This window comes from Tamandua tetradactyla, chromosome 14 (assembly GCF_023851605.1).
Source record: "Tamandua tetradactyla isolate mTamTet1 chromosome 14, mTamTet1.pri, whole genome shotgun sequence".
Lineage (NCBI taxonomy): Eukaryota > Metazoa > Chordata > Mammalia > Pilosa > Myrmecophagidae > Tamandua > Tamandua tetradactyla.
In genome coordinates this window covers 115,726-138,317 of record NC_135340.1, presented here as the reverse complement: position 1 = coordinate 138,317, position 22,592 = coordinate 115,726, and the positions used below count along the sequence as shown (strand labels likewise).

General features: G+C 43.8%; 1 protein-coding gene and 1 long non-coding RNA gene across 3 annotated transcripts in view; one reads left to right on the top strand and one right to left on the bottom strand.

The window, feature by feature from the left end:
* Positions 1–643: 643 nt before the first annotated feature.
* On the bottom strand, positions 644–3,456 carry LOC143655529 (uncharacterized). The gene is made up of 3 exons (XR_013162136.1): positions 3,087–3,456; positions 2,896–2,992; positions 644–1,473 (listed from the first exon to the last, which is right to left on the bottom strand). It is a non-coding gene; the product is annotated as an uncharacterized LOC143655529 (long non-coding RNA).
* Positions 3,419–22,592, top strand: part of PTGDR (prostaglandin D2 receptor) — a 28,825-nt gene continuing 9,651 nt past the window's right edge. Inside the window, exons 1-2 of one of the 2 annotated variants that reach the window (XR_013162135.1) lie at positions 3,419–4,344; positions 10,123–19,621. Coding sequence is in view for 1 of the 2 variants with exons in the window: in XM_077126756.1 (XP_076982871.1) it covers positions 3,508–4,344; positions 10,123–10,362 (1,077 nt within the window). In the remaining variant the exon portion in view is untranslated. Of the gene's footprint in view, positions 4,345–10,122; positions 21,035–22,592 lie in introns of those variants that run through there. The other variant, XM_077126756.1, reaches the window with a different exon arrangement.

Genomic DNA, 22,592 nt, shown 5'->3' with positions numbered 1-22,592 from the left:
AGTGGTTTTAATTTGCATTTCTCTATTGGTTAATGATGTTGAGTACCTTTTCATGTGTTTATTGGCCATTTGTATATCCTTTATGGAGAAATATCTATTAAAGTCCTTTGCCTGTTTTTTTGTTTTGTTTTTTAAGCACAGCCAAGGTTGAAAACTACTACTCTACACAGGTTATTTGATTTACACCTCCTAATTTTCCTATGAGTTATGAACAACTGCCTCCCCCATTTTACAGATGAGGAAAAACTGAGGTTTAGAAAGGTTAGGAGATAGCACAAGGGCCAGAGCTAGCAAGCGGCAAAGCTGAGATTTGAATTCAGCTATATGATCCCCAAATCCTCATGTCAGCGCTATTCTCCTGTGCCATCACCCCACTTACTGAGTGTGAAGTATCTACCTCAGTCTCTAGTACACAGAGATGCTTCAAAATTGGTAGCTAATTTTGTTCTGCTTTAAATTTTTTGCTCTCCATTTTTTGCTCTTCACAAACCCCAGCCAAGCTATTCCTTAGAGTTCTGCAAATGAGAGAACGACAAGATGTAGACGCATAGTCAGTACTGAGCCCATGAAGACCAGCTCTTTCCCCTTCCTAAATCCTGAGGCATGAGCGCATGCTGGTTTTCTCTCCAAAATCTTTAAAAATTACTACTACAGTTTTCATATTAAAAACATCAAAAATCTAGGAAGAAAAATATCTACTGTCCCTTTTCAAGTTTAAATCAGTTTTCATTTGCCTTTGTCAACTTCTAGGTCTTGTCCATGTGCATATACAGTCTTTACATTTACAATTTCATAACATAATTTTATATTCAAAATCATCTGTTCTCATTAGGTGACACATATTTTTCAAGAAGATGTCTTATAATGCAATTGACCAGCTTGCTTCAGCTCTGCAGATAATAGAGATAATTTTACTATGTAACTGGGGCCTGAGATAACTTCATTAAATGTTTCCCTCTTAGGAGAAAAAATGAAAACTTAGCTTCATTTTTCTGAAAGCTGACACAAACATTTATATGCCTATAAAAATTGCATGACAAGATATTTGCCTCCCCTCATTTGCTATATCATCAGTGCCCACACTTCTCACCCGCTCACCCTTAGACGTCCTGGCATAAAGTAAGGTTCAAAAAAATACTTGGTGCCTGAACAAATTATCCTTATCTTAGCAAAACAGTGAAGTTGTAAAAAGGGATTACGTATAAGCAGGAACAAGAGACTCCAAAGTTAAGCCTGAGAACAGGGTAGAGTGGACATGAGCAAGGCGGTCAAGGAAAGACAGCAGGAAACCCCATGGTAAAGGCCAGCTGCACTGGCCAGGAGGAAACACATGTTTCCTGAATTGTACCCGTTCAAGACCATCAGCCTTTCAAGCATGACATAGGTAAACCTCGGCAGGTTGTTTCATTCTTGGCTCCTTGGACCCCACTTCACTGCGCAGTGCTTCTGGAAATTGTAGGGAGGTAGAGGCAGCTGGAATAGGAAAATAAGGGTGCAGAGAACTGGGGTGAGTATTCTTCGAGGGCACACCCCTGTGCAGAGAAGGCGTTCTTAAGTTCCAGGCACTGTGAGGGGCAGGGTCTACTGGAAACCGAATTCCCTGCAGTTGATGCACAATGTGTGTGTACATGAGCACATTTGGGGAAGGGACCTCAGTTTTCATCAGGTTCTCATGTTTTTTGGTTCGAGAGCCTGTTCTTGCTTCCATTTCATCAACTTAAGCAGGGTTCTTCTAAACCCATCATTATTCATTAGGGCTGAAGGTGGAGATGAAAGGGAAAGGCTATAGACAAGTGAGAGCTCTACGAAGGCTTTCTATTAATTGCACCTATAATTGCCAAGGGCCTAGAGAGGATGCAGCATATGTACGGACTCATAAATGATAGCTCTTCTTCTTACTCTGCAACAAGTGCTTTGTTTGCTCAACATCACAACAACCCTACAAAGTCAATATAAGTCCTACCTCATATTTAGGAAGGAACTGAAACTCAGAGTCGAGTAACAAACGTCAGGTCACACAGCAGTGGTGGGGTTGAGAAGTATCTAAACCCTGGACTCCTCCTCTCCACCCTGCGGCCTAAATCATTGGCCGGCATTCAGTCTGGAGGTAGTCTCTCTGGCCACTTTTAAGGTCTTCACATCTACAGCCCCAGGACCCTGCTTTCTCCCTGATGCTGCCCCTTAGAACAGGCAATGAGCTCCTTCAAACCAAGCATTAATCTGTCTGTTTATGTAGTGCAGATTAGCAACTCCCAGTCATTCCACTCAAATTCTACACTCAAAGCCAGCTTTTCTCCCAGGTTACCAAGTGTTAACTTCTAAAAAATCATTGTCATCACAATTAATCTCATTCCTTTATGATGCAACCAAGTCAAAGGTCAGAAGGGGAGAAATGTTTTGTAGTAGCCATAGAACAGAGAAGTGAGAAAGCCCTAAATCAAGTCTAGTATTTTCTATTTTCACAATCCCTGTTGAAAACTGCAGTTAATCATCAGTTACTAAAACACCCTGCCATCACATGAGAACATGACGATTGCATTGTACCAACACTTAATAGGTGCTGCTGCACTGCATGCTTTCTCCATGCCTCTTAAGAGCCAAGTAGATTGAACTGATTTTATTGTTTTGAAGGTTAAGCAAGTCCCCGAGGGTTACACAGACAGTGAGCCGCCCAGCACTGTCTGATAACCAGTGTCGTGCTCTAAACCTACTGTTCTCACAGTGTCTACAAGGTCACTCTGATCCCTGGTACCCAGGCCCATACAGCCTTCTAGCCTTCGCTGGAACCATGCCTTTGAAATCTGGCTAACTCTGGGGTCAAGGAGGTGGTGAGAGGCAGACAGAGCGACTCTATAAATAGAAGATCCCGGTGCCAGGTCCAGCTCTGCAACTCACCAGCTCTATCACGTTGGACGATCAGCCAACCTTCCAAGGCCTCGGCTTCCTCATTTCTGCGATGGAGAGAACTGTTCATGCTCCAGGCTGCACCCATCTGGAAGCGAATCGGAGCTAAGGTTTGAGGGCTTTGCAAAGCTGGTTTCCTTTACCCCTCCCTAAGCCCTGATTCCACAAAACTAGACGGATACCCTTTCCTGGCCTCCCCTCGGCGTTCTTTTCAATTCCACCACCAGCTCCTCGCACCCCACTTCTCCCTAGTGGCTACAGCCTAGCTTCTCCTTCATTTCAGTTCTCTGGCCTCTCAGGATCTCCGAACTCCGGCTCCTTCCCTTCTCTCCGTCTGACTGTGCACAGGAGGGACCCCCTCCCATCTGGGCGAGTCCGGGACTAGCCCCCTCTCCACCGAGGTGCGAGCGCAGCGCGCGTCCCGCCCCCTGGGAAGGCGTGACCCGAAGCCGAGAGCGGAGGCGCCGGCCGCGGGGAACACCCCTCGGCGTGGGGCGTCCTCTGCGCTCAGCTCTTGGCCCAGGCTGCCCGCGGAGTGGCGGGGACTCCTTGACTCCAGCCCTCCCGCAGCCTGCGCCCTGCGCGCCTGCCCGCCCGCCCGCCATGCGCGCGTCGCTCTACCGCTGCCACAACGCCACTTGGGTGGAGAGGGGCAGCTCGGCGACAATGGGCGGAGTGCTCTTCAGCGCCGGCCTCCTGGGCAACCTGCTCGCCCTGGGGCTCCTGGCGCGCTCCGGGCTGGGTTCGTGCCCGACGCGCGCGCCGCCTTCGGTCTTCTATGTGCTCGTGTGCGGCTTGACGGCCACCGACCTGCTGGGCAAGTGCGCGGTGAGCCCCGCGGTGCTGGCCGCCTACGCGCAGAACCGGAGCCTGCGGGCGCTGGCCCCCACGTCGGGCGGCTCGCTGTGCCAAGCCTTCGCTTTTTGTATGTCCTTCTTCGGGCTCGCCTCGACGCTGCAGCTCTTGGCCATGGCGCTAGAGTGTTGGCTCTCCCTGGGACACCCCTTCTTCTACCGACGGCACGTCACCCTGCGCCGCGGCGTGCTGGTCGCGCCCGCCGTGGGCGTCTTCTGCCTGGCGTTCTGCGCGCTGCCCTTCGCGGGCTTCGGGGCGTTCGTGCAGTACTGCCCCGGCACCTGGTGCTTCATCCAGATGGCCCACCCGGAGGGCTCGCTGTCGGTACTGGGTTACTCCATGCTCTACGCCAGCCTCATGGCGTTGCTGGTCCTGGCCATCGTGTTGTGCAACCTGAGCGCCATGCGCAACCTCTACGCGATGCGTCGCCGGCTGCGGGGACGCGCGCACCTGGGCACCAGGGATCTCCCGGGGCCGCGCGCCGGCGAGGGGGACGCTTCCCCACACCCCTTGGAGGAGCTGGATCACCTCCTGTTGCTGGCCCTCATGACTGTGCTCTTCACCATGTGCTCCCTGCCTCTAATTGTGAGTCCTTGGGGGCGCTGGGGTGCTGGGGTGTCGGGCCAGGGCTGGTGCATGGGAAGGTTGGAGGGCGTGGGGCACGGCGCGAGACTGGCTGCGCCCGCCTGGTTCGGTTTCCAGTTTGCTGAGCGAAAGGAGGGAAAGTCAATCTGGCGGTGTCTCCTTTGCCCAGGACACCCTCTGCACGGCGGAACCCTTCCTCCCAGCTCCCCTCCAGATAGACAGCGGGTCACTTTGCGCCTCAAAGGCACTGCGGCTTCTCCGTCCCCTCCCCTGGCAGGGTGTTGTTTTGTTTCTTTAGTCATTAGACCTGCCCGTGATTTTAATGTTGTCCGAGATGGGCGAATAGCATCTGGGGCTTCTTCTCTGGAGTGTTGGCGCGGCAAAGTAATATAGGGAGATATGATCTTGCCAGTAATTTGCTGAGGTGAGTGACTAAAAACGTGATTTTAGTTTTGAAACCCCCCTGCACCAACTTTGAAGAGCAGCTGCCGCAGTGTCTGGCTCTGCTGACAGCACAGGTGGGTATGTGTCTCAGCCGATGCAGTCCTTTGATAACCTGCCTGGACAGGTTTGGTTCACACCTTGGCGAGTGAGGCGGTTTGGAAGTCATGATCTTGGGCTTTAATGTACTATTTCTGGGGGACAGAAGCGGGGCTTGAGGGGCATCACTGGAGCGGAGGTGGAGTTGCCTCGTCCCTTTGGAGGTGAGCCGGGACACCTGGGAATGGCTGAGGCCTGAGAACGCTTTGCAGTATTGCACCTCACCCCACTCCCCGCTGCTATGAGCGCCCGTTCAGAACAGTATTTCAGTGAATTAGGTGCAGCCCAATGCCCTTGAAGTCCCTGTGAATAGGAAAGCTAAGGGTAGCGATATGGAGTGCTACTTTGAGGAGTGGATGAAGGGGTGATCTAATGTGTTCTCCTCTCAAAGGCCGCTTAGCCTTGGGCAGAGTGGTCCAGCATCCTCAGGCACAATGGGTGGATATGTGGACACAGAGCAGTGGTTTTCAGACTTAAGCATGATCAGAATTATCAGCAGGGCTTTTTAAAAACACAGCTGGGTGGGCCTACCTCCCAGAGTTTCTAAAGAATTTGCATTCTTACCAAGTTCCCAGGTGAGGTGCTTGCCACTAATCTAGAGACCATATGTGGAGAATCACACTCTAAAGCAGGAGCCGGCAAAGTGCAACCCCTAGGCCAAATTTTGCCCACTTGTTGTTTTTGTATAGTCCTGAAGTTTTTTTGTTTTGTTTTTAACAGATGAATTTCTGCAATTAATTAGGTGACAGGGAATGCAGACTTTTACCCCAATTAAGCCAAATGCTATATTAAAAAAAAAATTTTCTTCTTCTTATGAGTAGAGTTGTATTACAAACAATAACGCGCAGCATTATTATACTGAATTTCACCAATGAAAGTCTGGTAGAATGTATTTTTGCTCTTGTTCTATAAAAGTACCTACCAAATATTCTCAATTTTGCCTTTTGGTCCGGAAAGCCTGAAATATTTTCCCTCTGTCCTTTTACAGAAAATATTTGCCAACCCCTGCTCTGTAGTATGAGTTTCACTTGTCTACGCTGTGACAACAGACAGTTGCCGAATACATGAAAATTATGTCCTGAGTGTGAATGTTTTAGTAACAATAATACAAAAGTTGCTTTATAAATAAATTACAGATTTGGACAATTGCTTACATCTCTAAGGGGATTTGAGTAGAGAGGGCTTGTGAGGACTGAAGGAACTAATGCACTTGGAAATTATTTTTAAAAAAACCTTGTGAGGATAAGGGCTTATACCAGGCTGTGATGGCAGCTATGAGGGTAGCTCATTCGCCCTTTGTAATCCCAGGGTAGATTAATTTTACAGTTAATTTCTCAACTGTAAAATGAGGATAGCAATCATGTATATGTGTATAAAGTACTCAAATATTGCCCATCCTCAATAGTTAGTGTAACTCTTTTTACTAATCACTTCCATTTATTTTCATTGCCTCGTAGACCTACAAAATTCGTCAAGAAATATGACCTCCTGGAAGGTGATTCTAAAAATTTTTTTGGTTTATGGGACCCTTTACAAACCTAAAAATTATTAAGGACTCGGAAAGCTTAATAATGTGGAGTATATAAGCAAATAAATAGATGAATATAGGCAGAGAACTTAAAACTAAGAAATTTAAAAATTGCTACAAAAAAGAAAAACTGTGCTTCTTGTGTTTCTACATAGGTACAAGGAAAACTTTGGGATTTCAAAGTAATGATTTATTGAATGATAAAGTTAGAGCTTATGGCAGATAAAAACCTAATAAAGCGTCTAGAACATAGTGTAAATACTGAGAACAGTCTCTGAATATGTACATATTTATACCCTAAATCTACTACCTTCGAAAGGTCTAGAAAACAAAATAACACGTAAGCACATATTCCACTGGCCCTGACAGGGATGATATCACATATCATGAAGCCTCTCAGTGAAAAAAGCAAGTACCGTCTTGATATTTTTATGAAAATAGTTTTGACCTCACTGATAAAATGAAAGGGTATTGGGGATTCCCACACTTTGAGAATCACTCTTCTAAGAAATAAATATATTTGAAATTAAAGAAAGAACTTAAACTTACCCATAGCATATATTGTATTTCATTAAACTATTGAGTGGGTGAAAAATTTCTTGCATAAAGATCTTGTCTGTTAACTTGGTTATACTGCTTGATTAGAATGAGATACTGAAATAGATTGAATTTTCTTTGAAATTCCAATTTGATACTGTAAGAAGAATGTATAGAGAATATGGGACTGAGCTGTGCATAAAACATATTTTCATCAAAATTAGTAATACCTAGCAAATGGCAACATATTAGTGGTGTGTAGGAGATAGATGGAAGAGACAGCAGTAGAGAGGTCTTAAAGCCAAGTAAAGATAAATTCAAGCTTGTGTAATGTATCTGCAAATGTCAGAGTCCATGGGGTCAGAGAACTGGCAGAGGACATTTACACATATTGGGATAATGATATATTGCATTTTGGTGCTTAGAAAGGATGGGTGGGTGCTTTCCTAGCACACAGGCTGTTGGAGGCATATAAGGGATGTCAGACAAAAGACGAACAGGGCAAAGATTCCAAAATAGATTTCAGAGGCTAGAGCAGAAGGTAAGGTCTGGGGTGTCTGACGACAGAGGAGGGCATCAGGACCAAGAGAAGTCTCCTGAGCAGGGAAGTCCCCGAAGGTAAGGCTGACAGTTTGACAACAGCAGCACTTTTTTATGGCCTCCTGAGCATCAGAGGTGCCCTTCTCACACCAATTCTATCTTGAACTACTTTTAAAAATGCTGGGCTGGAATACAATTCTAATACAAATCAAGTGACTTGAAAATACAAATAACTTAATCTGCAATAGAATTGACATAGGTAAACACTGCATAGTAATAAAATACTTTTTTAAAAAGTTAAGCACGTAATCTTTCAGTTGCCAGATCCCAACTAATCAAGCTTCCCATATAAGCTACAATACTGGGGCGGGAAGCAGGTTTAGGGCCATAGAGGATATTAGAGGAGGAGAGGGGTCACTTCTAATTGACAGAATAATAATGCTAACTAATTATTGAGTTGTTATAAACCTGAACCTCTTTTCAAGGTTCTACTTATGCCATCCCATTCAAACTTCACAGCAATCCTGAAAGGAAGGTATAATTAACCCTGCTGAATGGGTGAGGAAACAGGGTGACCCAGACAGTCGAACTCTAAAAGCTGATGGCTCCACCTCTGCCTGATAGAGGCTTCTTTAACGGGTGTGGATTTGAGGAGGTTGGCCTTGAAGGGAAGTAGTTTGGGGCCTGTAATTGATTTCAGCATCTGTACAGTGGGGGTGATAATGGGAATGAAATGAAAACGTTAAAGTGCTTAGAACAGTGCCTGGAAATAGTAGTCTGTGTACCTAGTAGCCATTATCATTACTGTTGGTATGATCAATTAGTGATGATGGGATAGGCTTCCACATACAGGGAATGGCTGAGTCTAATTCCAGACACCTTTCCAAGCACAGTAGACGGGCTTGGCTGAGCCTCCTGAAATGCTGGGTTGGAATGTGGTGAGGGAAGGTAAGGAAACAATCATGGGAACGTGCTTCTTCTCGAGGGCAGGTTTCCTTCATTGCCCTGATTGGGTCTGGTCTCTGCACTTACCCATACCCCCTCCTCCCGGTGTTGACTATGCATAGTAGTCAATATCCTCATGTCCCATTAGGGTCTATTTCATCCCATCCTGACTAGTCTCTGGTAGGCACTGGAAATGTCATGGCATCAGGAAGAGGGGCTGGTCACCAGGAGAGAGGGAGTCAGCGGCACTGTGGGCTGGAGAGCATTGCTCGTGGAACCGCGGGAGAAGCTCCGTGTGCACAGCTTGCAGAACTCTGGGGAGGCTGTGGGGACATAAGGGGGTGAAGACAGTGGCAGTGTTGGACACAGATAAGTAGGCTCGTATTTGTGTGCGTGTTGTATTTTCTTTTCCTAGCCTGAAACCAGGACACCAACCCTGGAAAATTGACAATCTGTCCAAGAATAAGTAGAGTAGTTTACAAGAATTTAGCAGTTCCTTTTGCTTTTCATTGGTCATTTCCCATCTCTTCACATTAATTCTAAGCTTCTGTTTCGTTTGTGTCTCCATACATGTGACATTTCACAAATGTCATTTCTGAACTTACTGATAAAAGAGGTCAGGAAGCAGGGAGAAGAATGAAAAGGGAACTGAAGAAAAATATGGGTTTAAGGAGACTAGCTGGAAAGAGTATGTGCATTTATGGAAGTATGGTGATCCTGTTTGTAAGATTCCTGGATGTGATCTGTTCCACTTCAGCTCTCCCACAGCAGGTACCTGCAGTGTCACGCGTCTAGGAGACCTCAGGGATTTCCTCGGCCACTCAGTCCACTCTGATCATAGGTCTGTCCCTGACATGTAAATGTAGTTGCTGAAACAAACTGAGAGCGATCAAAATCAAAAGTGAATTTACTATTTAAAAGCAGATCTGGCATGACTCGGGTTTGAATGCTTAAGGCAATTTTTTTACTTGCTTAATTGCAAACTGTCAACACAACCAATGCACAATAGTCAGGTCAAGGACACAGAACACAATTACAAGTGAGTCTTTAAAATCCATCATTCTGCTGCACTGGCCTGCAGGCAGAAACCTCCCAAGAGTGGACTGTGGAGTCAGGTCCAGCTAGGCATTTAGTGGAGGACCCAAAGCCCATGCTGGGAGGTGCCATCACAGGGCTGCAGTCAGCCTGAGTTTCTTCACAGAGCAGCACATGCTTTAAAGGTGGGAACCAGAGACACCGAATTTCAGGCTGCCTCCACCTCTTGCTCACCCAAGCGGCATCTGCACCAGGTGTTTCTAGGTAATCTCTGTCTGACTGGCCATTGTGCCAGTCCATATCATTTCTTCGCATATGTCTGCTTATCACTTATGACAAAAATGCGTTTTTCTCAAGTTGCTTATATTCCATTATTGTGGTCAACATGTTTACAATGTTTTTTTGGGGGGGGGGTGGGGGTGAGGGTGGGATTCAAGACCATTAATGTCATTTCAACACTGTAGAGTCCCTCACCCTCCAGGCTTCTCACTTTGACGTCCGTGCGTCGGCTGCAGTGGCCTTAGCTGCTTCTAAATGTATTCCAAGCCAAGTTGCTGTGTTCTTACAGAAAAAAGCTTACAAAGTGAAATAAGTGAATATATTGCCGCTATCACCTTTTTCTTATTATGATGGGATTTTTTTCTTCAAAACAGATTCGTGCTTACTATGGAGCGTTTAAAGCTGTCAACCAGAATCACGGAGCCCTTGGAGAAATGGAAGATCTCCGAGCTTTGCGTTTTCTGTCTGTGATTTCAATTGTGGACCCTTGGATTTTCATCATTTTCAGAACATCAGTGTTTCGGATGTTTTTTCACAGAATTTTCATAAGACCTCTTATGTATAGAAATTGGCACAACAATTCCTGCAGAACTGATATGGAATCCAGTCTGTGACAGTATTTTACACCCTCTGATAAGGTGTCAAAGCACCATGATAAAAAAAGTAAGGTCCCATAACAAAAGCATCCAAATGTATTTTCAAAAGCATTTGATCTATCTTAATAAGATGTTCTGACTCTAGATTCAAGACCCAGTTTAGCTTGTTTACTCATTCTGCATTATTACCAATAACTAAAATTTTATACCTTTTAAATGTTAAAAGTCTTAAAGTAAGGATATTCAGTGTTTTAATGTTTGTACTGTATGTCTCTTATTTTTTAGCGAGGTTTTGAGACCTAAGGGGCTTTATTTAAATATAGTAGATACATCGTGGTCAACAATTATGTGATGGGTATTCTTAAAAAGCACATTTGTCTTACCCTGTTCATCTCTAATGAAACCTGATTTGTTTCTTATCATAATTGACTCTATTACTTCCTTTCTTTGCCTGTGTATCCATGTATAGTCTGAATTATAGATGCTCCTCAGAAATGCAAGGTGGGACATATAGCCAGGTTAGGAGCTTGAGGGTGTGACGGTAAATTCATGTGTCAGCTTGGCTGGGCTGTAGGGTCCAGTTGTTTGGTTAAGCAATACCTTAAGGGTATTGCATGGATTGAAATCATCAGTAAGTTGATTGCATCAATGGCTGATGACATCTAAAATCAATAAAGAAGATTGTCTTCAACACTGAGAGAAGTCTCATCCAATTGGTTGAAGACTTTAAAGGAAAAGTGATGCATTGAGAAGGGAGAATTTCCATTTGTATTTCACCCAGCCAACTTTTCCTAAGGTTTCATCAAAAACCTTCATTTGAGTTCCCACTTATAGCCTGCACTATGGAATTTGGACTTGCCTTTTCCCAGACACATAAGCCAATTACTGTAAAAAAAAAAAGAAAGAAAAGAAAAAGAAACAACTCACGATATTTACTCTATCTAGCTAGGTAGCTATCTGTCCGTCTATCTAGTCTCCTTTCAGTTCTGTTTCCCTGGAGCATCTAACACAAAGAGGCTTTCCACAGCCATCTTCTGGCTCCTTCAGAAAGGCCAAATGATAAATAGATGCAGGGCAGGATGTGGCTGTGGGCCACAATCCAGAAAAGAAAAAATGACATTTTATCTGTCAAAATCCAGTTTCTTGCATAGTGAGGCAGGGGTGTCAGTGGGTGTCAGGCATTTTGAATGTTGTTTCAATATTTGGAAACTTCTTTTTATAGGTTTATCATATTTATGGATTTGGGGGGTGTAGCCATTTATGCGTCTCTGAAAAACAGTGATGTGTGACTTATCAGAAGGCTGTGGTCACAAGGTGTGGCTGTGTGAAGGGTGGAACGGACCCCCGGATCACCACCGGCAGAGTGGATGTGGGGACGGCCTTACCTGCTGGCAGCGTATTCTGCCCTTTGTGAAGACACTGAAATCTTATGAACGTTCCTGAGAGCTGCACTTTCAAAAAAATGGACCAGAATATGGCTGAGAGGGAGCACAACTGAGCACTTTAATTGTACATTTAAAAGTTTACAAGGGCTAACAACACTGTGACCTAGAGGAAGAGTGGAAAAAATGAGGCTACAAGCTAGACTGAACAAAAGACTGAACCCATCTGGCAGGTAAGACCTGTCGCCTTTGATAAAATGACAGACTGGAGTCAGCAGAGGGGTTAAGGCAGCCTGAGAAGCCCCCCACAGTCTGTCATTGAGATGGGCAGCCAGCTGCATGTGAATTGTCCCCGGAGCATGGGTTCAAGACACCCATCCGGTCTCCCTTCCAAAGACCAAAGTATTTACTTTATTTCCAGCTTAGCAGCAGCCCCATTTTTTTCACCTCTGATTCTTCCGGTATATATATATATTTATATAATATATATATATATTTAAATAAATATTTTATAGTAAAACTGAAAAAAACAAATAAGGACTACACCAATTATTATTTGAGAGTATGACACGATGGGAAAAGTGCAGTTCTTTTCAAAGTTTGACTTTAAATTGTATGTTTAATACATAAGTGTCTATGTGTTTTGTGGTCAGAGGAAGTACAACATTTTTGTGCTCTTCTTTGGAAGCTGTATTATGATAATCAGCAAGATAATTAGAAAAGCCCGAGATAAATCAGTGAATAGAATTTTATCCTTTTCAGGGGTACTTTTTTTTTTCAAATGAAGGAAAAATGCTTAAGGGTTTTCGATTTTGAGTCACCAATTGCCTGCTGTAGTTCATGTTCTAGCAGTTTCGTAGTGTGGGTTTTTATACATAGTTCTGTTAGCATTTATGTTACTTTAAATAAGTTTTAATAGGTTTATTCACAGACTTAATTACCCATTTCTGGTTTGTTGTTTTTTTTTTTTTTTTGCATAGGTAGGCACTAGGAATTGAACTCGGGTCTCTGGCATGGCAGGCAAGAACTCTGCCTGCTGAGCCACTGTGACCTGCCCCCATTTCTGGTGTTATACAAAATGTAGATGCATCATCTGGTTTCATAACATGGTGGTTTAAACAAATGTCATGCAGTGGGATGGCGTAAACAATGGGAGTTCATTGGCTCAGGGTTTTGAGGCTGAGAGAAGTCGAATTGAATGTCAGGATGGTGATGCCTCCTGCCTGGACGATGGCTCTCGGGGCGGCTGCCTCCTTGCTCTTTGGTTCTTCCGTCACAAGGCAGTGTCCTCGTGGCATCTTCTCTCATCTTCCAGACTCTGGCTGCTCCCTACAGCTTCCTTCCCATGTCCAATACCCTTTGTTTTTAAGGGCTTCAACCTGGGCTCACCCTCCTCAGGGTGGGCACACCTTACTAATGATGTCCTCACAGGTCCTGTCTACAATTGGCTTCATACCCAGAGGACCAAGGGCTGGCAGTGAAACAGGTCTTTTATGGGAGACATAGCTGCGTTCTGGGCCCCAAACAGATATGCTGTTTCCACATGCAAAATACGTGCATTCTAGCACAGCATTCCAATAGCCTTAAGTGTTTTCAGTACCAATGTTAAGTACAGAGTCTCATCACAATCAGTTATGGGTGTAGGCTACTTCCAGTCTACAATGGAGGACAGGGATAGGGTAAACATTACCATTTCCAGAGAGGGGGAAATGGAAAGGGGTTGCAGGTCCCAAACAATTCTGAAACCCAGCAAGTCAAACTCCGTTAGATCTGAAGTTTGTAGACTCATCTATGGGTCCATGTGTTGTCCTCCAGGCCGCCCTGGTATAGCTGTGAGTGAGTGAGTGAGCGCTGAGTCCAGGCCCAGTTCTGCCCGACCTGCTATTAGCTGCTTCAGCTCACAGGAAAGGGTCCCTTTTTTATGATTTTCCTACTTGGAGGGGCAGAAATACACCATATTCAAAGGTCCTGGGATATCCTGCAGTAAGGGATGGAAAGGCAAGGAACAACGGAATTCAGTCAGGGCAGAGAGAGAAGATTCACTTAAGCTTTTTAGTAGGCAGACCTGACAGTGTTCCAGTTATGAATCAGCTGTATATATTTAGCCATTTTCTGCTGCTTAGTTTCAGTATACTCAGGAACAAGTCAAGAAAGAAAGAAAGAAATTCTGAAAAAGAGTCAGGTTTTCTAGTCCTTTTCTTTTTTCTTTTTTTTCCTTTTTTTGCATGGGAAGGCACTGTGAATTGAACCTGGGTCTCCAGCATGGCAGGTGAGAACTCTGCTTGCTAAGCCACCGTGCCCGCCCTTTTATTTTATTTTAAACATTCTGGTATGTCTGGATAGAAGATTATAGCTACCAACTCAAAGTGAAGTTTCTTGGTTATCTGTGGATTTTAGTTATATACTTCCTACCAAGTTAAAGAAGGTCTAACTATGAGGATTTAGTTTATCAAGCTTATCAAGGACTGACTTGATCAGGTCCTCCTGGGACTTCAGGTGAGAGAAGGACTTCCATAAATGCCAGTGTGCTTGGGTGGACTGACACACTCACTGCCACAAGCATTCTCCCCCGCTGTGCACTTCGGCAGGTCTTTGTGCTCCAGACCAGAGCTTCCGCAGCAGCACCTGGAAACTTGTCACCTGAGGACCTGTTAGAAATGCAGATTCACCACCCCTGCCCCGGTTTTACTGAATCAGAATCTCCAGTGGTGGGACCAGAAACCTGTGGTTTAACAATTCCTCCGGTGATTTTGGTGTATGTTAAAGCTTGAGAACCATTGCTCCATGAAAAATATATCTAAGAAAGATACAGACAATGGAGGGAGAGAGGGAGGGAGGGAGGGAAAACAGGTACGCAGTGGACTCCGTTTATAACGTTTCTCTGAACTCTGATTCTCCGATCTTTTCTGTTGCATATTCTCACACTTGAACTCCCACACCATTTAACTGATTTTCTCCACGCAGTTAGAACATTTAAATTCAGGAAGCTGCCACTGATCCTGTCCTATGCAGGAAGTGCTGAGAGCAGTGATGAGACCTGGGACCCTCACAGGAAGAGCTGCCTCTTCCCTGGGCTCTGTCTTTATCTTCCTGCAGACACTGGGGTGCCTCAGCCTGACAGTTGTTCTTTTGTGAGGAAAGAGAACAACCTAAAGAGCACCCACAGAATATTACCAGATACTGTGTTTAAATGGGAGCTTTCATTAGGGATTTAATATTTTTTATCTCTTTAAAGGATAGAAATCGCCATTAAAATATGTAAAGCTATTTTTAAATTTTTGTAATTTGACCTTTCTGCATATTTTCAGGAAAGTATTACACATATCATTTTCCTTTCCGAGCTTTAAAAATCATAAGGACTAGATTGCCACTTATTTTTTTTTCATTTCCCCTAATAACTCATATATATATTGTGGAAGTGCAATAAGCATAATTTAGAGAGAGAGATGTGTTCTCCCCAAAATATAATAAGCATATTTAATAAGAGGCTGCTATAATTTAGTCAGAGATTCCTCTGTATCTGATGCTCTTACCAACATGTAAGGATTTTTGTTGTAGGTGAAAATAATAACTGCATGTGATAACAGCAGGAGAAAGTATAGCTCCATGCTTTTCCTACTGTCATAACCCTTATAGAAGTTAACACAAATGTTTCTGTTTTCTCCAGCAAATAGCAAGGCATAATGAGCTAAATTAACAATATTTAGCATTTTTTATTAGACAGTTTTACGGTTAAAACAACTAATAAGAACAACAGAGCAGTATGTTTCATGCCTTCTCTCATAATTATTCTCATGAGCTAGGCCAGGATTTCCATTCTGCCCTTTTAGGTATTGGAAGCTGAGGTCACAGATAAGGAATGGTATGAGAATTAGGACTCTCCCTGCCTTTCTACAATTGCCGAATTCATTGAGATAAGCAAGCAGCCCTCCCTTATAACCTTGTGATGAACTGGCAGGTATCAGTTCAGTCTTTATAGAATTCATAGTGAAGATGTTTAGCACCCATCCTGCTCTGGTTAGAGTGTTTAAATTAAATATAGGTAAACTTGATAACATTTTTTGCACTTTAGCTAAAACCAGTGACTCAAATCTGATCAGAAAATATATTTCAAGTCAAGCTCATAGGGCCTTATAATAATTTTTAAACTCATAGAAAGTGCTTAGAATCTACTCGGAAAGAGAAGACAAACTAGAAGTTAATAATATCACAATCTAGTGCAAACTTTTACCAAGTGCTACAATATGGAGTGTGTATTTTAGAACAACTGTGTCAAATCAGAGGTAAATGATGCTTGGCAGTAGTCTCCAGTGCATTGTATAGATACCTGGATCCCCAAAGAAGTTGGGAGCTGGGCAGCATCACCTCTTATCAGGACAGAATGGAATATGCCCAGCCACACAACCCATTGTGAATTGAGAAAGACTCTTTTCATCCCCTGTCATGGTCAGCTTCCTGTGTCAACTGGGCCAAGTGGTGGTACCTGTTTGTCCACCAACCTGATTGGGCAAGTGCTGGCCTGTCTGTTGCAATGAGGACATTTCATAGAATTACATCATGAGCATGTCAGCTGCATCCACAGATGATTCCATTTGTAATCAGCCAGGGGGAGTGTCTTCTGCAATGAGTGATGCTCGATCTAATCACTGGAAGCCTTTTAAGGAGGATTCAGAAGAGACAGGTTTTCTTCCTGCTTGGGTTGATGAGCCTCTCCTGTGGAGTTCGTCCAGACCCTCCATTGGAATCGTCGGCTTCACAGCCTACCCTGCAGATTTTGGACTCTCCTTTCCCATGGTCATGTGAGACACTTTTATAAATTTTATATTTGTGAGTGTTCCCTGTTGATTTTGTTTCTCTAGAGAACCCTAACTAATGCCTCCCCCCAATTTAAAACCACCCAGAGAGTTCTCAATTTGGTTTAAAAGACAAAGTAGAAAGATTTATTGCTTATGGGAGGCATACCCAATGTAAGATGACCCCTTAAAAGAGCGGAAGATGAAAAATAGGGCAAAGATCTATGCTTCAACTGTGGACACAAGGCATTATCAGGCAAGTAGACTTTAAGGCGGTAAGCTTTAAAAGGAGGTTAAAAAGTCAGTGTAGTTGAAGGATACACTCAGTAGTGAATACATTCCAGCATTGAATCATTTTGGTCAAATAGCAAATCTGACAATAGACATACAAAGGGAAAAACATTAAAAACATGAGATATTGAAAAATCACTCTTGTCATGGAAGATTTTCATGCCCCACTGTGGTAGTTAGATTCAGGTGTCAACTTTGCCAGGTGAAGGTGTCTGGATCTATTGCCGTGGACATGAGCCAAGGGTATGCAAACCTCATTGGTTGCTGATTACATCTGCAGTTGGCTAGGAGGCGTGCCTGCTGCAATGAATGGCATTTGACTTAATTGACTGGTACTTAAATGAGAGAGCTCAACACAGCACAACCCAAGCAGCTCAGCACACATCATCTCAGCACTCACAGCTCAGCCCAGGCCTTTGGAGATGCAGAAAGAAATCACCCCATGGAAAGTTGTTGGAACCCGGAGGCCTGGAGAGAGGGCCAGCAGAGACCATCCTGTGCCTTCCCATGTAAGAAAGAACCTCAGTTGAAAGTTAGCTGCCAGTCTTCTGAAGAACTAATGAGATAAATTCCCTTTTATTAAACGCTAATCCGTCTCTGGTGTGTTGCATTTCAGCAGCTAGCAAACTAGAACAGATTTTGATACTGGAGAGTGGGGTGCTGCTGCGGTTTGCAAATACCAGGTATGTTGGAATAGTTTTTTTGATGGCTAAGGGGAAGATTTTGGAGGAACTGTGAAGAGAATGATGGAGAAGTCCTGGAGTGCTTGAAGAGACGATTGGTGTAGATGGAACCACTGCTAATCTGGACAAAGAGGGGCACAAAGGGACAAATTGGAGTTTGCAGAGTGAGAACCATGGAGCCAAGAAAAGTCAGCCAGGAGAGTGGACCCACTCATATACATGGAGAGGGTGAGTTTACCCTGAAGGGCGAGGATGAGTCTCCCACATTGTTGCAATGGAAGAGTCGTGCAACCTCAAGCCTTGGAGAAGGTACAGCACGCTCCTTGGGGGACTGGGGAGAGCCTGGCTGCCACCACAGGGAGGAGTTGAGCGTGTGCCCCCGAAATGGCAGAGAGCCCAGAGGTGGCCCCGATGCCTGGAGAGAGTGGAGCCGAGAAAAAGGTGGTCTCCTCAGTGTTCCCCGAGGTTGATTTGGAAAGAGGCGAGCCACTGCATAGGCCCTTGGAAAGGGTGAGACTGCCACTTTCTAAAGCTGAAGGATAAATGACTTTCAGACTTTGAAATCCAATGGCATTTGCCCTGCAGGTTTTCCTTCCAATTTCTCCCTTGGATCCTGTGACTGTCCCTTCTTTGCATATTGGCACCAGATATCTTGTTTTTGAGATTCATGGGTCCACAGCTAGAAAAGAATTTTTGCACCTTAATATTGTTTAAGGTGATGTGTCTAGTTGCCAAGTTGACAAGGGGTGGACATGTGGTAGTTAGATTCAGCTGTCAACCTAGCCAGGTGAAGGTACCTAGTTCTGTTGCTGTAGGCATGAGCCAATGGCATGTGAACCTCATCTGTTGCTGATTATATCTGCAGTCAGCTAGATATGTTCTAGTGCTGTGGACATGAGCCAATGGCATGTGAAGCTCATCTGTCACTGATTACATCTGCAGTCAGCTAGAAGGCATGCCTGCTGCAATGAATGATGTTTGATTTAATTGGCTGGGGCTTAAATGAGAGAGCTCATCGTAGCAGAGCCAAAGCAGCTCAGCATACCTCATCTCAGCACTCACAGCTCAGCCTAGGCCTTTGGAGATGCAGAAAGAAATCACCCAGGGGAAAGTTGTTGAAATCCAGAGGCCTGGAGAGAAGGTCAGCAGAGATCGCCCTGTGCCTTCCCACATAAGAAAGAACCTCAGTTGAAACTTAGCTGCCTTTCCTCTGAAGAACTAACGAAATAAATCCCCTTTTATTAAACGCCAATCTGTCTCTGGTGTGTTGCATTCCAGCAGCTAGCAAACTAGAACACCCACCATCAGTCAAAGATAGATCAAAAAAATAAAAAGACACCTGTTTAAATCTATATTTCTGTTGCCACATTACTCAAAACTCAGATTTTTATCAAATAAGCAGGACATGTTTAAGATGGTCTGTTTTAAAACACAGGTTATGAAAAAGATCTAGAGTTCACGTACTTCAAGAAGGATTTATATGTGTTCGTTCTCCCTAGCGGCCCAAACTGAGATCAACAAGTGGCCTGTGAGAGAAACGTGCCACATGCACAGTGATTCTGTGGGCAAGAAAACAATCAGTAGTTCAAATCCAAGCCCCAAATTAAGTGTCACAAGGACAGAGTATCTACTGTTAGAGGTTGGTCTATAATCCAGCTGCATTATGCACGCAGCACTCTGTATAGTGTGATTCAGGAGGCATATCAATCAGGATGTGAACTACATAATAATGGCTGATGATTCCTCAAAGCAACCCAGGCGAAGCTAACTCGTCAGTTATATTGTTGTATCGGGCAGCTCCCAAGAGAACGCATAAGGAGCCTTGCCTCCTAGTACTCATGCCTTTCTGTAATCCCTTCCTCTGGGTGTGGTCGGGCCTAGAAACTTGCTTCCAATGAGTGGAATCTGGTCAAAACCATCTGAGATACATTACAGAATCAGGTTACAGAAAACCTCCAGCTTCTCGCCCCAGTGAAGCAGCCGCCCAAGGCAGTCCAGCAACCCCAACAAAAACCGAATCTCCAGCAAACCTGGGAGGACCTTGGAAATGGATCTCTTGGGTCCAGCCTGTAAGCGACAGCAGCCGACACGGTGACTGCAGCCTGTGAGAGACCCAGCTAACCATGAGGTGAGTTTAAATAAACTGCTAAATTGGGGCGTGGTTTTTCTGCAGTCGTAGATAACTAATGCAATCAGTACTTTTAAATTAATGGATATCAAATTGTCTGCAAATCCATAGCGTATCTTATTTACAAATACAATAACTGAAATATTTACAAACTGTGATTATTTACTATGCTGCAAGGACAATCTCATATTTAAGAAAGCAGAAACTGAACAGTTTTCTCTGATTAGGAAATATATTTTTAGTTAAGTTTAAAACTGAAAAAACCTACTTGAAAAAAATTTTTTATCAGTTTCTCTAGGTATCATACACACTACATGGTGCACTCAAATATGCATATATGGTATAAATAACCATTATAAAGTGAACATCCATGTAAACACCAGGCAGGTCAAGACACAGAACGTTGCTAGTATTCAGAAGCCCCCTGTAGACCTTCCCTGATCACAGTTCCTCCCTCCTTCTACAGGCAAATGCTGTCCTGACTTTTGGGATAAGCATGCATTTGCTTTTCTTTATCACTTAAATAAAAGTGTATTCTTTTAGGTCTTTTCCTCTAGCTTAGCAATATGCCATAGACCAGACTCCTTTGAGGCAGCGTCTACGTGCATGTGATTTGGTGTAGTCATGCTCTCCGGAGACGGGCTGTGAAGACAGCGAGGATGTGGTCTTGTCCACTCTGGAGCAGGAACTGCTCCACCGTGTTGGCGTCATTGAGCTGGGCAGCCGACCACCTCTGAGTCAGTCCCTCTTTATTCAGGGTGAACTGAGGGGTGGGGGGTAGTTTTGATTGACATGGCTGCCCGTGTTTCCAGAGAAAGGGCAGGTGTGAGCCAGTACCAGTCAGTAATCAGGAGTTGGGGATGTGCTCTGGCCTGGAGGATAGCTGGGCAGCAGCCACCAAGCATAATGTTTGTGAATTCACCTGTGTTGTAGATGTAGCTGCAGCTCAGTCATTTCAATTGAGAGCATTCATTGAGTGAATCTATCACATGCTCTCAGTGGACATGTGGTACCTATTACAAATAATGCTGCTTTGACTCTTCTTATTTTGTGTCATGTTGGACATATGTATGGTCATCATTAAGACATACATGTATGCAAGAGTGGAACTGCAGGGCTGTGGAGTAAGAGCACCTTCAGATTTGCTGTATTATAAACAGCATTTTCCAGTTTATGACCAGCCATGTTTGATAGTTTCCACATCTTTGTCAACAATCGTACTGTTACACTTCTTATAGTAGTCATTCTGGGTTAAGTACCTTTTCATACAAACATTGGCCATTTGGAAATTATTTTTTAATGAAGCATCTGTTCAAGTCTTTTGCATGGGTTTTCTAATATATATTGCCTGACTTACTGATTTGTAGTTGTCCAGCTTACTATCATTTTGTCAGTTGGATGTGTTGCAAAAATCTTACCCATTCTGTAATGTCTTTTCACTCTTTTTGAGGTGACATTTAAAGAATAGCAGTTTTTATTTTATTAAACTTTAATTTATAAAGCTTTTCTTTCATTTATGTCTTGTTTAAGACATTTTTTCCTAACCTAGAATCATGAAATATTTGTCTATATTATTTTATAAAAGTTTCATTGTTCAGCCTTTCACTCTTGGATTTAATCTACCTATAATTAATCCAAAAGTTTTGCCTGCATTTGGACTTTATATAAATACAGTATACAGTATATCTTGGTTTCTTTCATCCAGCTTATGAGATTCATCTATCATGTATGTGCATTTGTTACACTTTGTTTGTTATCATTGCTATAGTGTGTGATATTCCACTGTATGAATTTATCACAGTGTGTTAATTCATTATATTGTGGATAGACATTTGAGTTATTTCCAACTGGAGCTATTATAAATAGTAATAAATATTCTTGTTGATGTCTTTTGGGAACATGTGCATGCACTTGTGTGAATTATATGACTGTGAATGGTATTGCTAGATCATAAGGTTTTCCACAGTAAATTATATCAATTTCTACTACTACAGCAGTGTATGAAAGTTCCACTCGAGGCACATGCTCACCAATGATTCATATTGCCTTTCTATTTCAATTTAGCCATTCTGTGGGTATATAGTTGTTTCATACAGTGATTTTACCGTGCATATCCCTGTTATGCTCTGCTGAGGATTGAGCCATGTCCTCCACAAAAGACATTCCGGTCCCAACCTCTGGTGCTACCAGTGTGACTCTGTAAGTAGGACCTTTGAAAAGACTATTAGGAAAAAGTTCTGAAGAGACAGTCCAAGATGGCGGCTTAGTGAGGTTTGGAATCTAGTTCATACTCCAGAGCAGCTCATAAATAGCCAGTAACAGGACAGTACAACTGCTGGGGCCACATTAGTGACCGGACACACAGCGTACCCCAGTCTGGACAAGGTGGACTGGCTGCGAGCCCCCCTAGAAATTATGAGTCCCCCAAGCCTGGAGCCTGGCGCCGCTCCCTGACAGGCTGCTTCCCAGAGGAGAAAGGAAAGAGACTTTACCAGCAGCAGGAGCTGACAGCAACCAAGCTCCAATTGTGGAGTTAATTAATAAATTCTGACTACTTAAGATAAGCCCCCAGCTCAGATAAACCTCAAATAAGAGCTAAAGTTGCTAGTTTTTGCTCAGGTGCAGAGGGGGCAGGGCTGACAGACAAAAAAAAAAAAAAAAGTTTTTTTTTGGATTGGACAGCACAAAATACTTGAAAAGGTTGGACCCTAAAATAAGAGGGGCACATAGGCTCTGGAGATACATACAGCAGTGTACCACCTTCAGCTCTTATTAACACATCTGAGGAATGAGGCCCGGCTCTGTAAAGGATTTTTTTTTTTTTTGCTTTTTTTCTACTGCTTAACTGCTCATTAGATATGACTGCAAGGCTTCTCAGGCTCCAACTGCCCCAGGCATGGGTGGAATTAAGCTTGTCTGAGAGACAAAGAGGCTGGTCAGGTGAAAAGAATTAATTCCCTGGAGCCTGTGC